Here is a 22,021-nt window from a genome sequence, read left to right on the forward strand (position 1 = left end):
AACGTCCCGTCATGGAAATATTTCAGCACAGACAGCCCAAATCCTCGCATGTATGCGCTGATGCAAAACACTGTTTAAATGGCTTAAGCATCTCTTGCAACATTGTTTTTAATTGCGCGATTTTATCTCCTACTAATTTCATATGACACATGTATTCCTTAACATTTTTATTTATTTATTTTTTACATGTAGCCCATATACATTATACATACCTTTTATATAAACATTTTAGGAGTGAATACATATGTTTAGATGCCTGTGACAGCCTCTCAGCAGTTCAGACAAGGCTGCTCCGCTTGTGTAAGACAGAAAAACAGCCAAGGACAAAGCGTACGCCAGGTCCCGACCAGACGTGACTATTTGTCCTACTCAAGTTCAATTTCAAGCTTTGCCGGAAATGTTAAATGCCGAAAATGTCGGTAATTTCGGCGTGCGCCCATATTTTGGCGTACGCACGGTTGATAAATGAGGACCTTACTGTCCAGCCCTCATGTGTTGCCAAGTCTGCTTATTAAAAGCGACTTTGGGCATGTTTATTTTAATACAATGAAATAAAATTGTGTAGTTGCTTATTTGAGATATCCTTGATGTTGTTGTTTAATCCATTCGTCCTCTAACAATTTCATGTCAAGGACCCCCAAATCAATACTTTATTTGGGGGCAGACCCCGATCTGAAAATATTTTGTGTCAGGGAACCGCATATATAAGATTTGAGTTATTACAAAGTTTCAAAAACATTCAAAATTGTGCACATTTTGTTGTCAAACGCTGTGCGTTTCACACAGTTGATCACGATATTTTAATTGAACGTCTTAGAAACCTGGTCGGCATAAACAACATTGCACTTGAAGTGGTTCCGATCATATACCTAACGGATATAGGAGCTTCTACGTAGCAATTTGGGAGGCCTCCTCTTCTCAGGCTCTGTTCAACAGCATCATTACAACATCATGGCAGATAGGACCCTTCTTGTCCCACCCATAACTCATCAAAAGTAGCAGATCTATAAGCTCAAAACCTTTGTGGAGTTTTGAACTTCATGGATCTGCTACTTTTGAATAGTATAACCTAATGAGGTTTCCACCTGTCAGACGTATATGCATGGGGCCATAGACCCCATCAGACTTGTAAGGGTCCATTTGGTTCCGACAGTCATTCAGCTGGGCGACCTCCTGGCACCCCTGGAACCCTTGTCTGGTGGTGGTCCCCAGACCCTAATTTGAGAACCACTGGATAGCCTCGGAAAGCCTCCTATCCTGTAATGTGCAATTGTGCATGCTTGCTGACTGAGTTTGGCCTCGGACACACACACACACACACACACACACACACACACACACACACACACACACACACACACACACACACACACACACACACACACACACACACACACACACACACACACACACACACACACACACGACGGAAACCATCAAAAGTAGCAGATCTATAAGCTCAAAACCTTGTGGGTCTGCTACTTTTGAATAGTAATGAGGTTTCCACCTGTCAGTCAGACATATGCATTAGGGGCCACAGACCCCATCACACTTTTAGTTTAAAACAGACCTGTAAGGGTCCATTTGGTTCCGTCAGTCATCCAGCTGGGCGACCTCCTCCTGGCACTCCCTCAAGGAACCCTTGTCTGGTGATGGTGCACAGACCCTACTTTGAGAACCACTGGATGTGCATGCTTGCTGACTGAGTGTGTTTAGACTGCCATCATGTGGAACAAAATGACACTGCACTAATATGACAAGTGAAATCTGAGCACCTATACGTTCTCAGCTATAAGCTATTATATAATTATGCAAGCCTTTAGTATTGGACAGGTGAGAAGTGTGCTCTGTTTGGACATTATTGTGTCCTGACTCCTGACTGGCAGATCTTACAACATCTCTCTCCCCCACTGGTTTAAGCAGAGAACTGTCATTCACAGCGACTACTGGCCTATCACAGGGAGGCTTTCCTAGAACTGCGGTGGGATCCTTTTACAGTCTATGGGTGGGATCCATAGTCGTGTGACGCATTTCCGTCTACGTGGAAGTCCAACAGTGTGACGTGGAAGTTCTGTTCTGTGTTCGGCATTTAGAGGTTCATCATAACAACTGGACTTTACAACGTCGTTTAACGATGATTAAAAAGTTCGACAAGAAGGACGAGGAGTCTGGTGAGATATTACTGTAGTAACAGTTATATTACAATGAAGAAGAATAACTGACTGTTGATGTTTTGGTGTTTCGAACAGAGTTAGCCATCTAAGCTAACGTCAGCTAGCTTAGAGGTTTTGTTATGACATTTTATAGTTGCATTGTATAGGCTATTCATTCGCGCATTGTTTCATTAATAAGTGTTTTATGAGATGCTTCAGTTTGATAAAATAAATCCTAATGTTGACAATCATGTTGGTTACGTGTAACAAGCTGCTGATTGTTTAGTTTAGCTAATGCTAGCATTTCTTTCATGACGTTGCAGCGAATCATTCATTTTAATATATTTTTGGACTTATTTAATTTTCGTGTCCCGCACAAAGTGCCCAGTCTTTGGCTCCTGCATTTGCATCTGTCTCTGCACATATTTGAGTGAAATGTGTCCTCTTGCATTTTAGCCATCCCAACTGCTGTGGACTGTTGGATTGATTGAAAATGGTATTCACGATTTGTAGAATGGGTGGAGTTCAAACGAAGGTACAGGTTAATAAAAAAGAACTGCTACTGAGAATATAACCAGAAAAAGCACTAAGACTTATTTGCATTTCTATGCACAAATACGGCCAGTGGACACATTATACGTATATGTGCAGAATTCAATTTGCCAAAGACGTTACTGTAAAAAGTATTTTCTTTAAACCAGTTGTCATCAGGGGTTGCAGCTCGGTTCATAGATAATTACAAGTTACTGTAAGTGTTTGAATTATGTAAGCCTAAAGCACATTTTTTCTTATTGAATCAGGAAGTGGCTCGAACCCTTTCCAACACCTGGAGAAGAGTGCAGTATTGCAGGAGGTAAAGTATACAGAGGATGTCATTGCATGCCATGGTCACGGTGTATAGATTAATACACAGAGCGGAAATCCTAACTGCACTGTCAAGTGGCACTACTTGACTATGAGAGTGGAATGGAACCGTAAAGACTCCATTTGTACACTCTCAGAGTTGTGGGGGTCATTGAAATTGGTAAAACGGTTTGAGAACTAGGAATAAACAAAAATGCCATTACTAATTGATACAGTGCAGCTACAAGTTAGTAAAATAATAATGTAAATAGTACAGTTAAGAGCATAAGATGGGTATACATCAACTGAAGGATTGAAAATATGACACATCGTCATGTGCTAAATTAGATTGTATCAGAACATAGACTGACATACTCGCCGATACCAGCATTTTCTGCATTATCGGCAGCTTTTTCGATGCTAGTGCGTTACAGACCTGTAAGGGTCCATTTGGAACCCCCTCAAGGAACCCTGAGGGTCTCTTGAACCCCATTTTGTTTATTATTTTGTAGCCCATTTTTCACCCCTGTGTCAATCATCTAATGTGATCCTGGGCTCTACACACCCTCCACCAACCTAGTCCCCATATATGGGGGACATGGGGAGAGCAACGGATTTGAACTCATGCTTCCTTCATGCCTGAGTGTCCAAGTTGCTCCTTTACACCTGACAGCGGGGAGTTTCCCTGGTTGGACGTAGCGCGTGGAAGGAACACGTTATTCCAACCAGTTCCTTTCCCCTCCATCAGGCGCCCCGGCTGGCCAGGGGGAGGCAGTTTTTAGTGACCAGGATTACTGCATGTTTTTTGTGAGGGTATCTACCCCAATTTGAGAACCACTGTCCTGGATTGTTTTGAAATTACTCACCGGACGAGATTCATTGGTACTCGACCGATACAAAGGTTATGGGATTTGGAATCGTGGTATTTGGCACATCTCTAGAATGAACTCTCTCCTCGTGTCTTCCAGGCACGTATCTTCAACGAGACTCCCATCAACCCCAGAAGATGTCTTCACATCCTGACCAAGATCATCTACCTCCTCAACCAGGTACAGCGCTCTGCCTCACTGTCACCGCTGTTTTCACCAGATTTTGCGAGAGAAAAGAGCAAGCCAGGTTTATGAAAACAAGACCAAAAGAAGCGACTACTATAGGCCACGTGAGCACTTTAAACCTATACATTGGCTATTTGAAAATAGCCGATCTACAAGCTCACATTGTGTCATGATGTGACACGTTGTGAGGGGCATAAAATGTTTTTAGATTGGGAGGGTCGTTGGTCAAATGCATATTAATTTGGGGTCCTTGACATGACAATGTTTGAGAGCCAGTGGTTTAAATAGCATTAGGTAACAAGACCAAATAAGCTACTACACTTTAGAATCAATCACACACAAAAGAAACGCACCCCGTAAATTACGAATATTTACAAGCTATTTTACAGAAAGTAAACTGACAATTTTAAGCTTTGAATGCATAAGTACAGTATGGTTATGATGTATTGACCCACATGACGTCACAGAGACCCTCAAGAAGACATGCAAAATAAAGTTTATACAGATAAATAAATTAATTCTGGCAATTACTGGTTGTCCAGAGGGCAACCACACAAAAAAATGCTGTTATACAAAAATAAATCACATATTGATTTGTATTAGATTAATTGAAAAATAATAATCAATAGAATGACCACAAAGAAAATAACGTCTAGTTGCAGCCCTACTTGACCATTGATTAATTCTATTATCATCTGGTCTTTGAAGGGGGAACACTTTGGAACCACAGAGGCTACGGAGGCATTCTTTGCGATGACCAGGCTGTTCCAGTCCAATGACGTAAGTCTGTTTAGTGTTCAAATGTGACAAATATTCATTGTTAGCCCTATTCTGGGAACTAACATTCTGCGAAAATCTACAAGGTCACAACGCATCGTGACATGTTGTGAGCTAACATTAGCTATTTATGGTGAATATAATTTGGTATGGAGCGGATGAGAGTGGGCCTAGAATAGAAACTTAGAATATTTGGTTTAATCCATTAAAACTGGGAAAGGTTTAATTTGAGATATTTCAAAAATAGCAGCATCTACAAGCTTGTAGAATCTGGAAAATGTGTGCAAATCTTTGAATAACTCCAATCTTTGCTGCTGGGCAGAACAACATATTTTGCGATGTGGGTCCGCGGCTAAATACAATTTGGGGGGCCTTGACATGGAAAGGTTTGAGCGCCACTGATATCGCAATATAACCTTTTCTGAATGTGTAGAATCTGCCTCAGGTCTTAATGTGTTAAGTAAGTAAATAGTTCTTATTTTGAATGTCGTTTTGTTGACTATATGTTTATCTTCAGTCACATGCAGTGACGTTGTGCATCTGGTTGTGAATCTGAACAAATCGAAAGGTGTTTGTTTTGTCTACTCAGCAAACCCTGAGGAGGATGTGTTACCTAACCATCAAAGAGATGGCCAACATCTCAGAAGATGTGATCATCGTGACCAGCAGGTTGGTGTCAACATGTTTTACGAAGACGCGTTTTCAAGGTGTTCCAGTCAGGCGAGAGAAATCATGCGAGAATACAACATTGAAACTTATTGACACGTGGATTAAAGTTCTCAGTTTGAATTCCATAGAAGGCAGCAGCATGTCTTCTATGAAAGCCTGTTGCGCAGCGAATGTACTCAAAGTAGCCTAGCTCAATGACTAGCTATCAGACTAATCGAGCATTGACTTGATATTAGTGTCACTGTATGTATTCGTACTCTTGCTACGGGCTGGGGCGGAGCCTGTCGGTAGGGAGTGTTGGCCGGGAGGAGTAGGAAGAAGGCTCTATGTCCTCTCGGTAGGGGCTCCTCACTGGCAAGTGAGTCAGTAGGATACAACAGCAGTGACAAACGACACACACATGTGTGTGGGGAGGAATCAATTGGCATAATGATAAAAGGATAAAAAGCAACAAAAAAGGCTGGTCAGTGTGTTTTTGTTTTTCTTGTTAGGAAAGTGTTTAACCCATTTTAGGCGGGAACCCCTTTTGTTGTTAGCATTACGTTATGCTTTAGCTATTGAAAAATAGCAGATCTACAAGCTCAGGATGACTGACTTAGAAACATAGCTTTTTCAGAAAACCTCTAGGATGTAGAAGACATTTTTTGAATCTGATCTCAGGTCAAAATGGGTTAAAGTAGACATTATGCATTATGACTGAGTGAGTTGATATTTAAAATCTTGTGTGTGTTTTTTTTTACCAAGCCTTACCAAGGACATGACGGGCAAGGAGGACGTGTACAGAGGACCTGCCATCAGAGCCCTCTGCAGGATCACTGATGTAAGTACATTACTCAGTACATCTGCTGGGCTGCATATTTACTGTCTCCATAATGTCAGGGCTCTACAACAGGAGGTCCTCACTCCTCAGGTAACTCTGAGGATAGCATCCCTATTCTGAGCTAAACATTAGCCGAAGGTTTGGTGTAGAAAGAGTACAGAGTAAAAGGCCAAGTTTACATAGTGAAGTGTCTTTCGCCTAAGGGATCCTTGGCCTGAACGTTGAAGACCTTTGATACTATATACGGTATGACCATGGCTTTAACCACTTGAAATCTTGAAGTGAAGAGTGCTGTTAAAAGAACGGCCACTAGATGGCACAACTGCTACTTTACAACAACAGCTTGCATTTCCTCACCATTAAAGGAACTATGTTATGTCCTAACTTGTGTTGCAGACCACCATGCTGCAGGCCATAGAGAGGTACATGAAGCAGGCCATCGTTGACAAGGTTCCCAGCGTGTCCAGCTCAGCCTTGGTGTCGTCGCTGGTAAGAACACCAACAGTCAGGCAGACATCTCCTTTTTGTGTTAATAAATAATAATAATGCCCTACTACGAAGTTTATTCCTGAAAAGTAACAGTTTTCGACATATCAGGTTTCCACCTGTCATCTCCCATTTTGGGAGATGACAGTCTTCCTCGTTTTAAACTTGAAATGATCAGACTTTGTCAAGTGCAACTTCATTGTGGGTATTGAAGTCCTTTTTCCTGTGTGTGTGTGTGCACAGCATATGGTGAAGATGAGTTATGATGTGGTGAAACGCTGGGTGAACGAGGCCCAGGAGGCGGCTTCTAGTGATAACATCATGGTGCAGGTGGGTTTCAAGCTTTGAGGTTAAACCCTAACCCTGAGGTCTACTACAGCAGTAGTTCTCAAATGTTGTCATGCCATAAATGACCCCCACATTTTTATATATATTTGGCCACGGGCCTACCATCTGAAAATGTTTTGTGAACATGTGAACCAGAAGATAACATTTGTGTTCAAACGTATTAAAAAAAAATTAAACGCTCAAGATTCGCAGCGTGGCAAAGTGACTCGCTGTGAGCGTGTACATCAGCTGTTTTTGAGAACTACTGTTCTAAAACCAATGTTCTAAATAATAAGCGTTTTCTGACAAAGCTACTTTGCTACTTTATATGAATTATATGACTGAAATAAAAAGATTACCCGGATGCTTTCCCGGATGGTTTTAATGGGTTGTGAAACGGTGTCTTGTTCATCCAGTACCATGCCTTGGGTCTGCTGTACCACCTAAGGAAGAACGACCGCCTGGCCGTGTCCAAGATGCTCAACAAGTTCACCAAGTCCGGCCTCAAGTCCCCGTTCGCTTACTGCATGTTGATCCGCATCGCCAGCAAGCTGCTGGACGAGACGGAGGGAGGGTAGGTACTGGGAACTCTGTCGTCCTAACGCCATGTTCTAGTCGGTGATATCGGAGTGGCCTAGACCAGTGGTTCTCAAACTTTTCAGGTCGAGACCACCGTCCCTTCCGACATGCGCTGCGGGTTACAAATCACCCATAGCATCCGTGTGCGGTTATGTTTAGGTTAGTGTTTGGGTAGGGTGTCGGACTAATGACTGCCGGACTCTTGGTTTGCCGGAACAAATGCCTGCACACAGTTTGAGTGGGGACCCCCAATTTTACAATAATCATATTTGAACTATGGGCGTCCCCCCCCCAAATTATCATGGGGAACCCCCAACATAACATTTGAACTGGAGAGTGGAGACCTCCACTCTCTGACAAGCACTTGGTATTGTAGGAGTTGAGGCATTACATTTTATTTGACTCGGTTCCACAGATACAGTATATATTGTGAAAACAACGTGAGGCTTTAAAAAAATATATGGCCAATGTTTGACCATTTTTGTCTCCACCAGGCCGAAAGCATGGGGAGAGAGTATGTTTTGCCCTCTGTTTATAGTATAAACTGTTACTTTTCAAGATTCAAAAATGGCAAAACTAGCAAATTGACAAGCTCAAAACGTGTCAGTGGATCTGCTACTTTTGATGCTTTTGTGTGACTATCGTATGATCAAGTAGGGCCTTAATTTACAAAAATAAGGCAAAAAATAAGAGGTTTCTGCCCCGACAGCGATGATATGACTGTGTGTGTTTGCAGGCATGACAGTCCTTTGTTTGACTTCATCGAGAGCTGTCTGAGGAACAAGAATGAAATGGTGGTGTATGAAGCAGCGTCTGCCATCGTTCACATGCCCAACTGTACGGCCAGGGAGCTGGCCCCCGCTGTCTCGGGTAAATAACACTTTTTTTTTTACACGAAACCATTTTCTAGAATAATGTAGGCCTACTGTATTTTCTAAATCACTGGTTCCCAAATGTTTTAGCTTGAGACCCAAACCATAGACCGTAAAAAAATAGGGACAAGGTCGCCATTGGTTTATACAGACCGTAAATGAAGCTTGATTCAATACTACATCCGTCTCTAACCAGAGACCCGCCCTTGGTAACGCCCCGCCTGTCTCTGAGCACTGATTAATGTAATTTATTTGTATGTGTTATGATGAGTCTTGATGACAAAGTCAACAGTATGTATATCCATAGGCAAGCACACAAGCAGATGTTTGATAAAAAAATATACTTGAAACTTTGTATAAGTTTGCTTGGGTTTGGTAGTTCTGCTGCACACGACTACTTCAGATTGTTCTGTGAATGTGTTTTTCTACAGTTCTCCAACTGTTCTGCAGCTCTCCCAAAGCCGCCCTGCGATACGCTGCCGTCAGGACCCTCAACAAGGTGCGTTCAGAGACCCTCCCTGTGTCCGCTGCACGGCCTAGGCCTAGGGTGTCATTCAGCACTATTACACCAGAGGACTATCCACTACAACATTTTTTATTTTTTAAACTTTAGTTACTGTACTAGTTACTTTGTAGATTTTGATTATTGTCAGCAAACATTAGCCACTTCAGCCCTATAAACATTTCAGCCATTTGAAAATCTTCGATCTACAAGCTCACAATGTGTCTCGATGCAACGCATAAAGACTACTTTTACTTTTGGTACTTTAAGTACATTATGAAGCCAACACTTTTGTACTTTTACTCAAGTTAAGTACATTTTGAATTCTGGACTTTAACTTGTAACGGAGCAGTTCTACAATGCAGTATTGATACTTTGAATTGTGAGTACTTTTCCCACCACTATCCTTGTTATCTAATGTGACGGGAGCCCCTTCCAATGTGTTACTGCTCTATATTACATCACAGGTGGCCATGAAGCACCCGTCGGCCGTGACGGCGTGCAACCTGGACCTGGAGAACCTGATCACGGACTCCAACCGCAGCATCGCCACGCTGGCCATCACCACGCTGCTGAAGACCGGCAGCGAGAGCAGCGTGGACCGCCTCATGAAGCAGATCTCCTCCTTCGTCTCCGAGATCTCCGACGAGTTCAAGGTCTTCGCCGTCGGATCTTTGGCAGCACGCTTTCATTTTAGTTTCAGTCGCAGACCTTTCGATAAAACTTCATTTGGTTTTAGTCACATCTGAAATGTTTTACATGATTTTAGTCGACTAAAACTACAGTATTTTGGCAGGCCTTGATGGCGTCGTCATCACTAGTCCAGTACTGCCCTAGTTATTTGTTGACAAAATTGTCAATATATTTAGTCTTAGTCATTTAGCTCATTTTCTTTAGTTTTCGTCACTGAACGTTTTAGTCAACGAAATGAACAGTGGTCTACTCTGAATGTCTAGTTTGTCTCCCCATGTTCTCCATGATCTGTGTCTACTGATAATGTTTAGGGGGGGGGGTATATAATTCAGACTTCTTGGTGATCCTAGTGTGATCCTAGTTTACAGAGGCACTACACTGTCTCTGCATGATCTGCATTTGATGTGTTTACCGTGCTTATTACAATTTACAATTTAGGCATTTAGCAGACTCTCTTAATCCAGAGCGACTCACATTAAGCAAGAACAAAAAAGCATGGGAATACATCACATAAAAACATTTATCATGAAACATGCGTAAGCTAAGAAAGTAACAGTGGAATATATATATATAATGAAACTATACATATAAACTATACATATATACTACTATGCTATACATATGTACTATGACGTGCTATGACTACATACAATGCAATTATAGTGCTGTCTACATAACATGCTATAAGTCTGTATCAAATGCTATCTAAGTCTACAGAAATGCTATCTAAGGGGGCTATCTTATTGTAAGTGACTCTGGATGAAGAGCGTCTGCCTGTCTTCCTTCTAGGTGGTGGTGGTCCAGGCCATCAGCGCTCTGTGTCAGAAGTATCCCAGGAAGCACAGTGTCATGATGAACTTCCTTTCCAACATGCTCAGAGATGACGTGAGTCCATCTTTTACCTGGATTCAAGTTTTCACCTGCTTATTGATTATTCCGTGAATCCGATAATAATAATCGCCAAGTAAAAATAACCAATAGTTGCAGCCCTAGTTCTCCTCGCATAATGTGATGAAATGTTATGTCCATATGGAAACGAATGGACAATGCAGTAGTTGTTTTTAAATGATTTTACACTGTTTGTGGCGGCTATAGCTGAGTGGTTAGTGAGCCCACCTGGGGAGCCCTGGTTGTCCCAGGTGCGATTCCAGGCCCGAAATGTGTCTGTTAAGCCTGAGCTTGGCTGCTCACTGCTCCTAGTTGTTGTTGTAAGCCTTGCCGAGCATTGAGGCCCATAAGGGCAGGAGCCTAATCTCCTGTATCTGTAGCGTGAGGCATCTTGATGTTCAAGTACACCCCTTGGACATGACGCTGATATGATTCTTCTTTGATTTCTTCATGAAATTACTGGAAAAGTCATTGAATTTTGAAAATATTTTTGAAATAATAACAATTAAAAACAAAATGTAGGAAACAAAAAATGAAGGGACCCAAAAAAAAAAGAACCAGTGGTTTACACACCTTTCCCGTGCAGGGGGGCTTCGAGTACAAGCGGGCCATCGTGGACTGCATCATCAGCATCATCGAGGAGAACCCGGAGAGCAAGGAGACGGGCCTGGCCCACCTGTGCGAGTTCATCGAGGACTGCGAGCACACGGTCCTGGCCACCAAGATCCTGCACCTGCTGGGCAAGGAGGGGCCACGCACCCCCTCCCCCTCCAAGTACATCCGCTTCATCTTCAACAGGGTGGTGCTGGAGAGCGAGGCTGTCCGTGCCGGTGAGGGACGTGTGTGTGTGTGTGTGTGGGAAATGCCATCATTTCTAGACCAAGGGTTCACTGGGTCCACCACCATACCCAACCCACACCAATGGGTTGTCGTGCAGCTCCTTGCTACCAAACGGTTGCGTGTAGACGCATGTAGTTGTAAACAATCATTGTATTGAACCAACTGAATCACTTGGGTCGGCTTGCGTCAACATGCACCGATGACGTGCAACAGAACATATCATGAACGCTAAAACCGTTTTGTTGCCTCTCAACCCATTGGTGTGGTTTGGGCTTTATTATAGGCATTATAGGCATTGCATTATATTGTGAAAATTGTGGAATTACATGCTGACTTGTGAGCTTGTAGTTAGGCTATTTTCACAATGTTTGCCTCTTTCTTACATAACATTTGACAATTATGCCAATTTGGTATTAACCTCATTAAGACCTGAGATCACATTCTACTAAATGCCTTCTAAAATCATTACAGTTTTCTGAGAAACATATGTTTCTATATCAGTGGTTCTCACTATTTCATGTCAAGGACCCCCAGAATGACAATCATCAGTTTGGGAACCACTGGTCAAGAGCTTGTTGATCTGCTATTTTCTGTAATTAGATTTGTTTTCGTATTGTTTTTCTTCCTATTTTTATAATCGATTCAATCTTGAATTGAAATTGATATACCTGTGTATATAAACATGAATTATTGCACATGCACGGTAAAGTGTACAGTGTAGGATAGTTGCTTAACTTGCATATACTTTCAGTGATAAACATGTAATGAATGAGTCCTTAATAACGTGATCGAGTTGTTTTGAGCATTTTCTCTTGTTGGCTTCATGTCATGTTTGTCACCGTGTCAATGTTTGGGTGATGATTCATAACTGCGTCCATCAACTGTCCATGTCCAGCTGCGGTCAGCGCCTTGGCTAAGTTTGGAGCCCAGAATGACGACCTGCTGCCCAGTGTGCTGGTTCTCATGCAGAGGTACTTTACATTGTCATAGTTGCGACCGCAAGTCGCATTTACTATGGAATCTAGCATTTCCCGTCAGTGTGTTGGTTGGTCACCCCAGGCAAGCCCCCAGGTCACAGCGGACATTAGCCCCCATATATATGGTGCCCAGGTCATCGTGCTATATACAGGTTTAATGTTTGTCTTGTCTAGACAATGTTTGTTTTGTCACTAACACAAACATTAAATGCCATTAACAATGCACAGAATGCCATTAACAATGAACAGAGTTTAATGTTTGTTTTGTCTCACTGAGCAAATCGGTTATTTTATGATATCGCGATGATGAGGGTTGGTAAAGCGCCCTTCACTTCACACGGGGTGATTTATTTTAACTCTTTTTTTTGGCGGATAGTTTTACGTCTTGGGTTTGAGAAGGGCTCTTTCGCATTCCTGGGGTGCAGAAGTGGCCAGGAGGCACAATTTGATTGGCAGGGTACCCCTTCCATTCAGACGGTTGACATTTTGTTCACATTTGTCCCAAGACATCACAGTATGCATTTTGGGGAGTGAGTGTGTGTTGAATAATTCTGATGGGCCTAGTCGCTTGTACAACCTGTGTTATGTATATGTGTGCTACCAGGTGTATGATGGACAGTGATGATGAAGTGCGTGACAGAGCGACCTTCTACATGAACGTCCTGCAGCAGAAGCAGAAGGCCCTCAATGCCGCCTACATCTTCAACGGTAACTATTAAATATATATTGTATTTATAATGCACTTTACGTGCAAAATCACAAAGTGCTACAGGGTTTAAAAAACCAATGTCATGTAAATGACAAAGGCAAGACAAAAAAAAATCTGTTGCAGCAAGACTCTTCTTGGGGTAGAAAGTAAGTAAATTATGGCATAAACTAAAAGACCTAAGGAAAGAAAAGGCTAAGCATTGGTAGCGATGTTTCAAGTGGAGGGTTGTGGTTTGAAAAGTTTGAAAAGTTAAAGTTTAACGTCTAATTATTGCTCCGTCGCACAAGGTAAATGGCATACTACAGAAACCCAAACTGTGTCGTGGAAGCAACACGGTTTGGGTTTGTACTGTAGCGCATTGGCTGATAACTGACTTACTTACGTGTGTGTGTGTGTGTTGTTTGAAGGTTTGTCGGTGTCTGTCCCTGGTCTTGAGAAGTCTCTCCACCAGTACACCCTGGAGCCCTCGGAAAAACCTTTTGACATGAAGTCAGTGCCTCTAGCCTCTCACCCCATCAGCGAACAGAAGACGGGTACGAATCCGTTTTTTTGCCCGTAATATGCAGCATTATTGATTTCAGCTGATTCTAACGTTGGATTCATTTGAACATTCACAAGGTTATGTGACAGATTGTTTGTGGTGATGTTTGCAGAGATGGCTCCTGTTGCCACCAGCAAGCTTCCAGAGAAGATGGCTCCATCACGCCAGGACATTTACTCGGGTGAGTCAAGTCTCATTTATGCCCCGTCATCGCACAACGTTTGGCACATCGGTAAGCAATGCCAAGGGTCACGATCGACACTGCATACAGTATACGACAGAGAATTGAGATTAAACATAAAAATATTTTTTGAATATAGGTCATAGTACATTTACATAGTAATTTTGCTGAACGTCCCAGAATAGTGACAAAAGTGTAATTTTAAGTTTTAAGCATATTTTGAGTATCGCAATAATACCGTTAATCACAATAATATTTTGCCACAATACTCTCAATGTTTAATTCTCACATGGTCCCGTCCCCGCTGCGTTGGTAGAACAACTATCGGCCATCCCAGAGTTCCAGGCCCTGGGTCCTCTCTTCAAGTCGTCGGAGCCCGTCCAGCTGACGGAGGCTGAGACGGAGTACGTGGTGCGCTGCATCAAACACACCTTCTCCACACACATGGTGTTCCAGTTCGACTGCACCAACACACTCAACGACCAGCTCCTACAGAAGGTACCCTCTGTCCGTCTTGTCTGTCCAAACATCAATACTGTAAAAACGTCCGTTTTCCTTTCTGTTTTCACAACCAGTGTTAATTTCACAACCAGTCAAATGTTTTTGTTACTACTTGAGTTAAGTTGAGTCTTCAATCTTTGGGGGAGGGTTTAACCCCATGTTTATCCCATCATGCCACTTAATCAAAATGAGTTGTGAGTGAGTCTAATCGTGTGTGTGTTACAATGTGTGCACGTGCATCAGGTGTTGGTGCAAATGGAGCCTTCGGAGTCTTATGAGGTGCTTCAGGTCATCCCCGCCGCCAACCTCCCGTACAGTCAGCCCGGGTCCTGCTACAACCTGGTCCGACTACCTGAAGACGACCCTACCGCTGGTATGTGATGTGACCATGGATCGCCCTCCACTCATTTCAGTCATTTGGGTTCCATAGAAAGCTTTAATCCATGACATGTGTTCTCCGGACCTGGTGCTCTGGGGCAGTTTGCTACTGTTTTGAAGGAGCCCCTGAAGCCAGATTTATACTTATATTTATATTTATACTTAGCACAGTAGCACCTTATGTCATATTAACACAACAGTACGTACATATCTCTACTGTCGGGAGGAAACCTCATACAGTAACTCCAAAATGCAAAATGTGCAATTTTCAGGAAAATGAGAGGGGGAGAGGTGGTGGTGACATTTTGAGGGTCCAGTGGAGTTAACACAAAAAATGCTGGAAACGTATCCATACGCTTTATTAATATCGAACGCCGTACGCGCGAAGCGTATGTATACGTTTTATACGTTTTTTTATTGCTTACTGTACATCAACGTCCTATGCTCCAGGACACCGAAGAAAATAACAGCTTTCGTCTCCAGGAAGCTCCAATATGTGATCCGGGAGTAAAAAGCCCCTCCCTCCTGAAAAGAGGTCTGTCTGTGGCGAAGACGCTCCCTCCTCCAATGCCTCCATTACACGTATGGGTCTGCACGGCAACGGCATAGACCAACGCAGATGTCAGGGCATCTAAAATGGAGTTACCCATACTCTAGTGTCTGTGAATACACTCGATTCCCCCTCCCCTCCTGTTTCTACATGGTTTCTCCCGAGGAAGCTTTGTGGGGGGAGTCTCTTGATCGCTTTGGCAGTTTGAGTTCCCCCCCCCCAGGCCCCACTGCGCCTTGCGATCGCCTTGCACCGCTCACTCATTCTCGGAAAAAGATATAACGCAGTCGTGTCGATTTGCCCTCTGCCAGTATATAAACCAAGAATAATCTTCAACGATCGCCATTTCATAACGTTTTCAACACGCACACGGCACACGCCATGATCAACTAACTGCCTGGCTACGTCTTCAGTCTTCACCAGCCATCGCTATCCGTTGTGTGTATCGCCATCGCGTCTTCACTTTGTTTGTTTGGGCAAGAAGCACGATCAGCGATGGAAAAGAGCTTTATATCCACGGCAGATAAGTAATGACGTATTATCGAAGGACCGCCATGATCAACTTACTGCCTACGTCTTCGTCAGCCAATGCAGCCATCATCGCTATCCGTTGTGTGATTGTGGATGTAGGCCATATCCACGGTATCGAGAGAGACGCCCGGCTGTGATATAGGTCTTATCACTGCAATTATAATGAATAAAAAGGCTACAATCACACAACGGATAGCGATGGCTGCATAAGCATTGGCTGGTGACAACGTAGCCTCAGTCCCAGGCAGTTAGTTGATCATGGCGGTCCCTCGATAATACGTCATTACTTATCTGCCGTGGATAAAACTCTTTTCCATCGCTGATCTCTGCTTCTTTGCCCAAACAAAGTGAAGATAGCGTTGTCCAACAAAGCAGCCAGTTATTTGATCATCTCTCTCTCCTGTGCTTCTTTCCTCAAACATGTCCAGACATGTCAACCTCAACCACTAAACTCACCGATCCAGTAACGCATCTCACCGTTATACTATCGTTCTGAAGGCAGATATAAAAATAAACATAAATAAATTATTGTCATATACATACTACACACTGAATGAAAGCCCTAATTGTCTACTTTTAGGAGGAAAACAAATACATAATATTGATCCCATGTACAGTTTGTCAGGCTATTGAATGCAGTTGTTCAGGTCCAACTATTATTCACAAAATAAGGCCTATAGCGACATGTACATATTATATACCGTATGAAACAGAAGACCCTCTGCTTTCATAAGAAAAAAACTAATACTGTAATAATAATAAAAATCACACCCCTGTGAAGTGAGCATTTCCTCATGAAGTTATCATAGCGAGTTATAAAGGTTTAAAGTCACAGAGATTGACAGGCAGATATAAACATAAATAAATTATTATCATATACATACTACACACTGAATGAAAGCCCTGAATGTCACACCCCTGTGAAGTGAGCAGTGCAATGTTGCGCAACATTGCACTGCTCACTTCACAGGGGTGTGATTTTCATTATTATTACAGTAGAAGTATTTTTCTTATGAAAGCAGAGAGTCTTCTGTTTCATACGGTATATAGTATGTACATTTCGCTATAGGCCTTATTTTGTGAATAATAGTTCTTCTGGTCCATGCATTTTCTGAAATCCTCTCTGGTGGGCGCAAGCTGCATTCAATAGCCAATTACTGACAAACTATACATGGGACCATGTGTATTTGTTTTCCTCCTAAAAGTAGACATTCAGGGCTTTCATTCAGTGTGTAGTATGTATATGATATTATTTGTGTTCATTTTTATATCTGTCTGTCAATGTCTGTCAACTTCAACCTTCCATATCTCTGCTGTTTTTTCAAGCGAGCAGCGTGCCTTCAAAAGCAGGTTTTAGAAAAAGGTCAATATCTCCAGAATGGAAGATGGTAGAATCATAATTTTTTTTTTAAATTGAAGTGGACATGTTTGGCCTACTTTTTATTTATGTGATGTGATTCTCGCTATAAGAGGCCCCTCGCTGTGGGCCCCTAAAAAGTTCAAAAGTCCAATGTTAATCGCTTAGCACCAGCAAGCCTGAGCAAATAGAAAACTCTAGCATACAATGTGTTAAGAGGTTTTATCCAAATAATGTATTACTACTTTCCATTGGTTAAATATTTTCGAAACAATACACAGACATAAAGGGTAAAACCTGGGTTTATGATTTATGAGGTTTCCTCCCGACAGCAAAGATATGTAAATTTGTAACCCAACGAGAAAATTAGTTTCCATTAGGAGAGTCTGAAAATAATTGTCATACTTGCCGTTTTTTTAAACCACTTGAACCCCAGCATCCCTATTCTGGGGGTAACATTCACCAAATATAGCTGATCTAGAATCTCACAACGCGTCACGTTGTGAACTTGTGAAGCGTTCTGAACTTGTGACGTGTTCTGAGCTTGTAGATCTGCTATATTTGGTGAAGAGACATGGTGCGTTCTTGTTCAAAGTATTCTGAGCTGCTCTAATGTCCATTACAAACATTGTGTGTTACAGTGTCGTGTACGTTCAGCTGTACTCTTAAGTACCTTGTGAGAGACTGCGACCCCAACACTGGAGAACCAGACGACGACGGTTATGACGACGAATACGTGGTGTGTGGCTGGAGTCTGAACTTCGACCTGAAATGAACTAACCCCTGAATGAGCTTGAATTATTATTATTAGAGTTGTTCCAATACCAGTATCAGAAAAGCTGCCAATACTGCCTAGAATGCTGGTATCGGCGAGTATGTCAGTCTATTCCATTCTGATACCATGTCATTTATCACATATGTCGTCATTTACAGTCATTCAATTATTTTGTATTTTGAACTTCAGTCGATCTGTCTTATACTGTACTAACCTAAATGTAAAGATTATTCATGGATTTTTGATTTATTCCTAGATCATCGGTTTTCAAACTTTTTTTAATTTCAAGTACCCCATAACTCAGTGTGTACGACATGTACGCGTCCATTTGGTTCCATGTTACACTCTCCGAGTTATAGACCTGTAAGGGTCCATTTGGAACCCTCTCAAGGAACCCTGGTCCCCACTTTAAAAACCACTTGTCGTTGATTCTTTTGGAAATTTCACACTGGTATCGTATCGTATCGTATTGTCCGATACGCAAGTTATGGGGAACGAAAATGTTGTATTGTTAAATCTCTAATTATGATTGTGCTTTGACCCATTTCTCCTCCCCTCCTAGCTGGAGGACTTGGAGGTAACGGTAGCGGACCACATCCAAAAGGTGCTGAAGCCTAACTTTGGAGCGGCCTGGGATGAGGTAGGAGAGGAGTTCGAGAAAGAGGAGACCTTCGCTCTGGCATCCGTACGGACATTGGACGGTATGAACAAATAGTCACTCTGGATTAATTTTGGTCTGGACGTTTCAAGCCCACAGAAATGACAATAATAACAATTATTTGTCATATCTCTATGCATTTGATGTTTTACTTTGTGTTTACCTTGCTTACTGAAATCACTCTGGCTTAAGAGTGTCTGCTATAAAATGCCTTAATTGTAGTTGCCGTGGTGCTGACTGTGACTGCTGTTGTGTTCATCTCCAGAGGCCGTGGGAAACATTGTTAGCTTCCTGGGCATGCAGCCGTGTGAGAGATCTGACAAAGTCCCCGAGAACAAGAACTCTCATGTCCTGTTTCTTGCTGGTGGGTGTTTGCATACATTACAGTTCTCACACAACTCATTACAGTCATTTGGATTCCACATTCCATGGAAGCATGTTGCACAGCGAAAATGTCCGATCTATGAGAGCTTGTTAGATAGAAATATGTTCATAAGCATCTTCCATGAAACCCTAATCGTCTGTGATATACTGTATGTTAAAGCCTCAATCTGTGGTCTCCAGCTAAATGTGTTAATACAGTATTACAATTATTTTTACAACTTTATCCACGCTTTATATATTGGCCATTCAAAAAATGTCAGATGTACAAGCTCTCGTGGTGCCACTCTGTTTGAGAACCACGGCTCCTCTCTACCTCGTCATTTCCAGGTGTGTTCCGGGGAGGCCACGACATCCTGGTTCGAGCCCGCCTGGCGCTGGCCGACGGCGTCACCATGCAGGTGACGGTGAGGAGCGGAGATGAGACGGCCGTCGATGTCATCCTGGCCTCCGTGGGCTGAGAGGTCAAGAAGTCATCAGCCAACCCCAACGTCCTGCTCTAGCCAGCCTTTCTTCTGTCTTATATGTGTTAACATTAATTTTACAGAAGACATGTGTTTACTATCAATTACACACTACATGGTGAACTCATGAAGCCTTGAATGGACCCCCATGTATACCGTATTTGTTTTTTGTCACATTCCTGAGATAATTTGATCAGTCAGGACTCTTTCTTGAGACTCTGCCGGTCATCACATGTTTGGCTTAGGAATGCGACAGAAAACAAGAAAATCTCCATGAATTCAAGGCTTCATGGGGTGTGTAATTGATAGAAAATAAGTAATTCAAAGGGTTGACTTACTCTGTTAAAAATAATTGCTATTGTGATTTCTCTTTTTACACCTTTAAAAATATGTAAAATGTTCCAAACATTTTCTGTTTAAACATCCAACATTGAATGACTTCAGAACATTTGTTCGTGGTTCCGTTTATGTACAAAGATGTTCTTGATGCGTAATAAAGTCTGACGGTGGACCAACTCTACACCATATTTCAGTTGTGGCGTTCTCACTTTAATTGACAGGCAATGTCTTATTATTATTATTATTATTTTAAAGACCTTTTAAATACCCCCCAAAAAATAAAGACCATTATACTGCATCAAAAGTAAAATAATCTCAAATGAATAAATAATCTAAGATGCAAAAATTGTGCACTGTATTGGAGCAGCACATTTATTATAAATAAAACCACTAGGAGACTGACCTATCGATCAATTACGGTATTTTAAGGTGATTGGTTGATTGAAATATTTGTATTTATATCACTGGCTCAAATGATCAATGAAGCTGTTTTTCCTTAAATGATGCAACTAATTAGGAATGACTGCTCTATCTCACTATTTGCCTCTTTGTGTGGCTGCACAGCAGGGGTGGAAGGCTGGAAGCCCAAGACAAATTTACCTTTCATGGAGATTTGTTTTTGCTGCATTCCTAAGCCAATAATTTCCTCACCATCAATGACCGGTGCAGAGTTCTAGTATCTGGTAGGACTAGGAGACTCAACTGAGCAGCCACCTGGTTATTGAATTATTGGTTTTGGAATGCAATAAATAAAACAATATCCATGAATTCAAGGCTTCATGGCGGGCTGTGTCATTAATTTATATAAAATAAGTTATATTTTGGGTGAACTACTAATGCACAAGCATTATGACCATTGAATGTTTGCTTTTAGCTACATTTCTTTGTCATTGAATGAAATTCAAATGACATGTTAGTCACTGTTCCTATAGAAATGCTAGTCATTTCACTGATGTCCTGACATCCATTAAATGATGTGAAACAATTGCTTAAAACCTTTCAAAACTGACCTGAAAAAGCATCTGTCAGAAAGCTACAGACAGTATAAGTGGAGTTAGATATTAAATCCCCTTTAAATGAGGGTTCATAGGCTACATGCCACTGATTTTCCTTTTTTCTGTAAATGGCTATTTGTATTTGTTTATTCCACAATGGAAACAAGTGCCCAAATGATAATTTTACTGTACCTCTGTGCTGTTTACATTTTAATCTAATGGAGCGTTATGTTCTCCACACATTTATTCACGGTTTACTTTATATTCTTCAATATTCCACCAGAGGGAGCTAAACACCAAACAAACTCAGGCTGAAATACCGGTACAATCACTTTTACTTTTTGTAGCATGCATGGACGAATCCACGACACCAGATTAATAGTTTAACTCCTGCTTCTCGACTGTGCCGTATTAAGAAGCTCTGTTGTTTCTCGCGCGGCGTCTTACTGGTATTATCTTGATAGCATATATAGTGCATTATTAACGACATAAATCATAATTTATTTTGAAGTGCTGTTGTATGTATTGTTGAACGTTCTGAGACATTTTATTTTGAAGTGCACCACAGGTAGTACTCAGTGTGTACAGTGAGTGTGGTCTGCTCTGACAGACAGAACAGACGCCAAAGAAAGAGACGGGTCAAACAGAACAGCGGGGGGGTCAGTGACAGTGTGAGTCAGTATGTCTGTCTCTACGAGTCTGCGTTGTGGATGAACAAAACGTTCTGTGGAATTATCTGTTGCTGGTTTTCTGAAAGGCTTTACATTTATGCAGCGGGTTATTTCAATATTTAATATTTAAAGTATCGAGGCAGGTTATAAAAGGACGCGTGCGATATGGACGCGGATGAGGAGGACACCAGGACACGCTGCGATCTGATGATGAAGCAGGTGGATGTGTAGGAATCCAATTAAACAATTCAAGATCAGTCAATCAATCAAATCGATCATCTCAGGGTTTGATGAAACTGTGCTACGATCTGCGTGCCGGGTGAGTGAGTTCATAATCTGATGATATTGGCTTTGATGAATGTTTATTATGTGGATAAATATATTATCGGATCGTCCAATAAGCCTCCAGAGCAGAGCGGATACATCAAGCGTAGCGGTGCGATGGGCGTCGCTCGCCGACAAGGACTGCTTCTGCAAAAGCCCCTGCATGTCAACAGCTGTTTGTTGAC

At 42.0% G+C, this 22,021-nt stretch overlaps 1 protein-coding gene across 1 annotated transcript; it reads left to right on the forward strand.

Annotated features, from left to right (window-relative positions):
- Nucleotides 1–2,046: 2,046 nt before the first annotated feature.
- copg2 (COPI coat complex subunit gamma 2) lies at nt 2,047–20,034 on the forward strand. Its single transcript, XM_083757521.1, has 24 exons — nt 2,047–2,171; nt 2,954–3,006; nt 3,965–4,045; nt 4,760–4,831; nt 5,418–5,497; nt 6,242–6,317; nt 6,714–6,806; nt 7,047–7,133; nt 7,547–7,704; nt 8,446–8,579; nt 9,013–9,080; nt 9,551–9,739; nt 10,566–10,661; nt 11,251–11,494; nt 12,400–12,475; nt 13,086–13,189; nt 13,598–13,723; nt 13,844–13,912; nt 14,229–14,410; nt 14,657–14,786; nt 17,871–17,968; nt 18,567–18,705; nt 18,928–19,026; nt 19,374–20,034. The coding sequence occupies exons 1-24, from the start codon at nt 2,135–2,137 to the stop codon at nt 19,502–19,504; spliced, it is 2,622 nt and encodes an 873-aa protein (XP_083613647.1). The 5' UTR covers nt 2,047–2,134; the 3' UTR covers nt 19,505–20,034.
- The last annotated feature ends 1,987 nt before the right edge of the window (nt 20,035–22,021 follow it).

This window comes from Protomyctophum parallelum, assembly GCF_964188405.1.
Source record: "Protomyctophum parallelum genome assembly, chromosome: 22".
In the NCBI taxonomy this organism is placed as follows: domain Eukaryota; kingdom Metazoa; phylum Chordata; class Actinopteri; order Myctophiformes; family Myctophidae; genus Protomyctophum; species Protomyctophum parallelum.

Excerpts from the sequence above, each read along its gene's own strand:
- copg2 (XM_083757521.1), top strand. The coding sequence starts at position 2,135 with ATGATTAAAAAGTTCGACAAGAAGGACGAGGAGTCTG. Across the intron at positions 5,498-6,241 it reads GTGATCATCGTGACCAGCAG|CCTTACCAAGGACATGACGG; the intron begins GTTGGTGTCAAC and ends TTTTTTACCAAG. Across the intron at positions 9,740-10,565 it reads AGATCTCCGACGAGTTCAAG|GTGGTGGTGGTCCAGGCCAT; the intron begins GTCTTCGCCGTC and ends TCTTCCTTCTAG.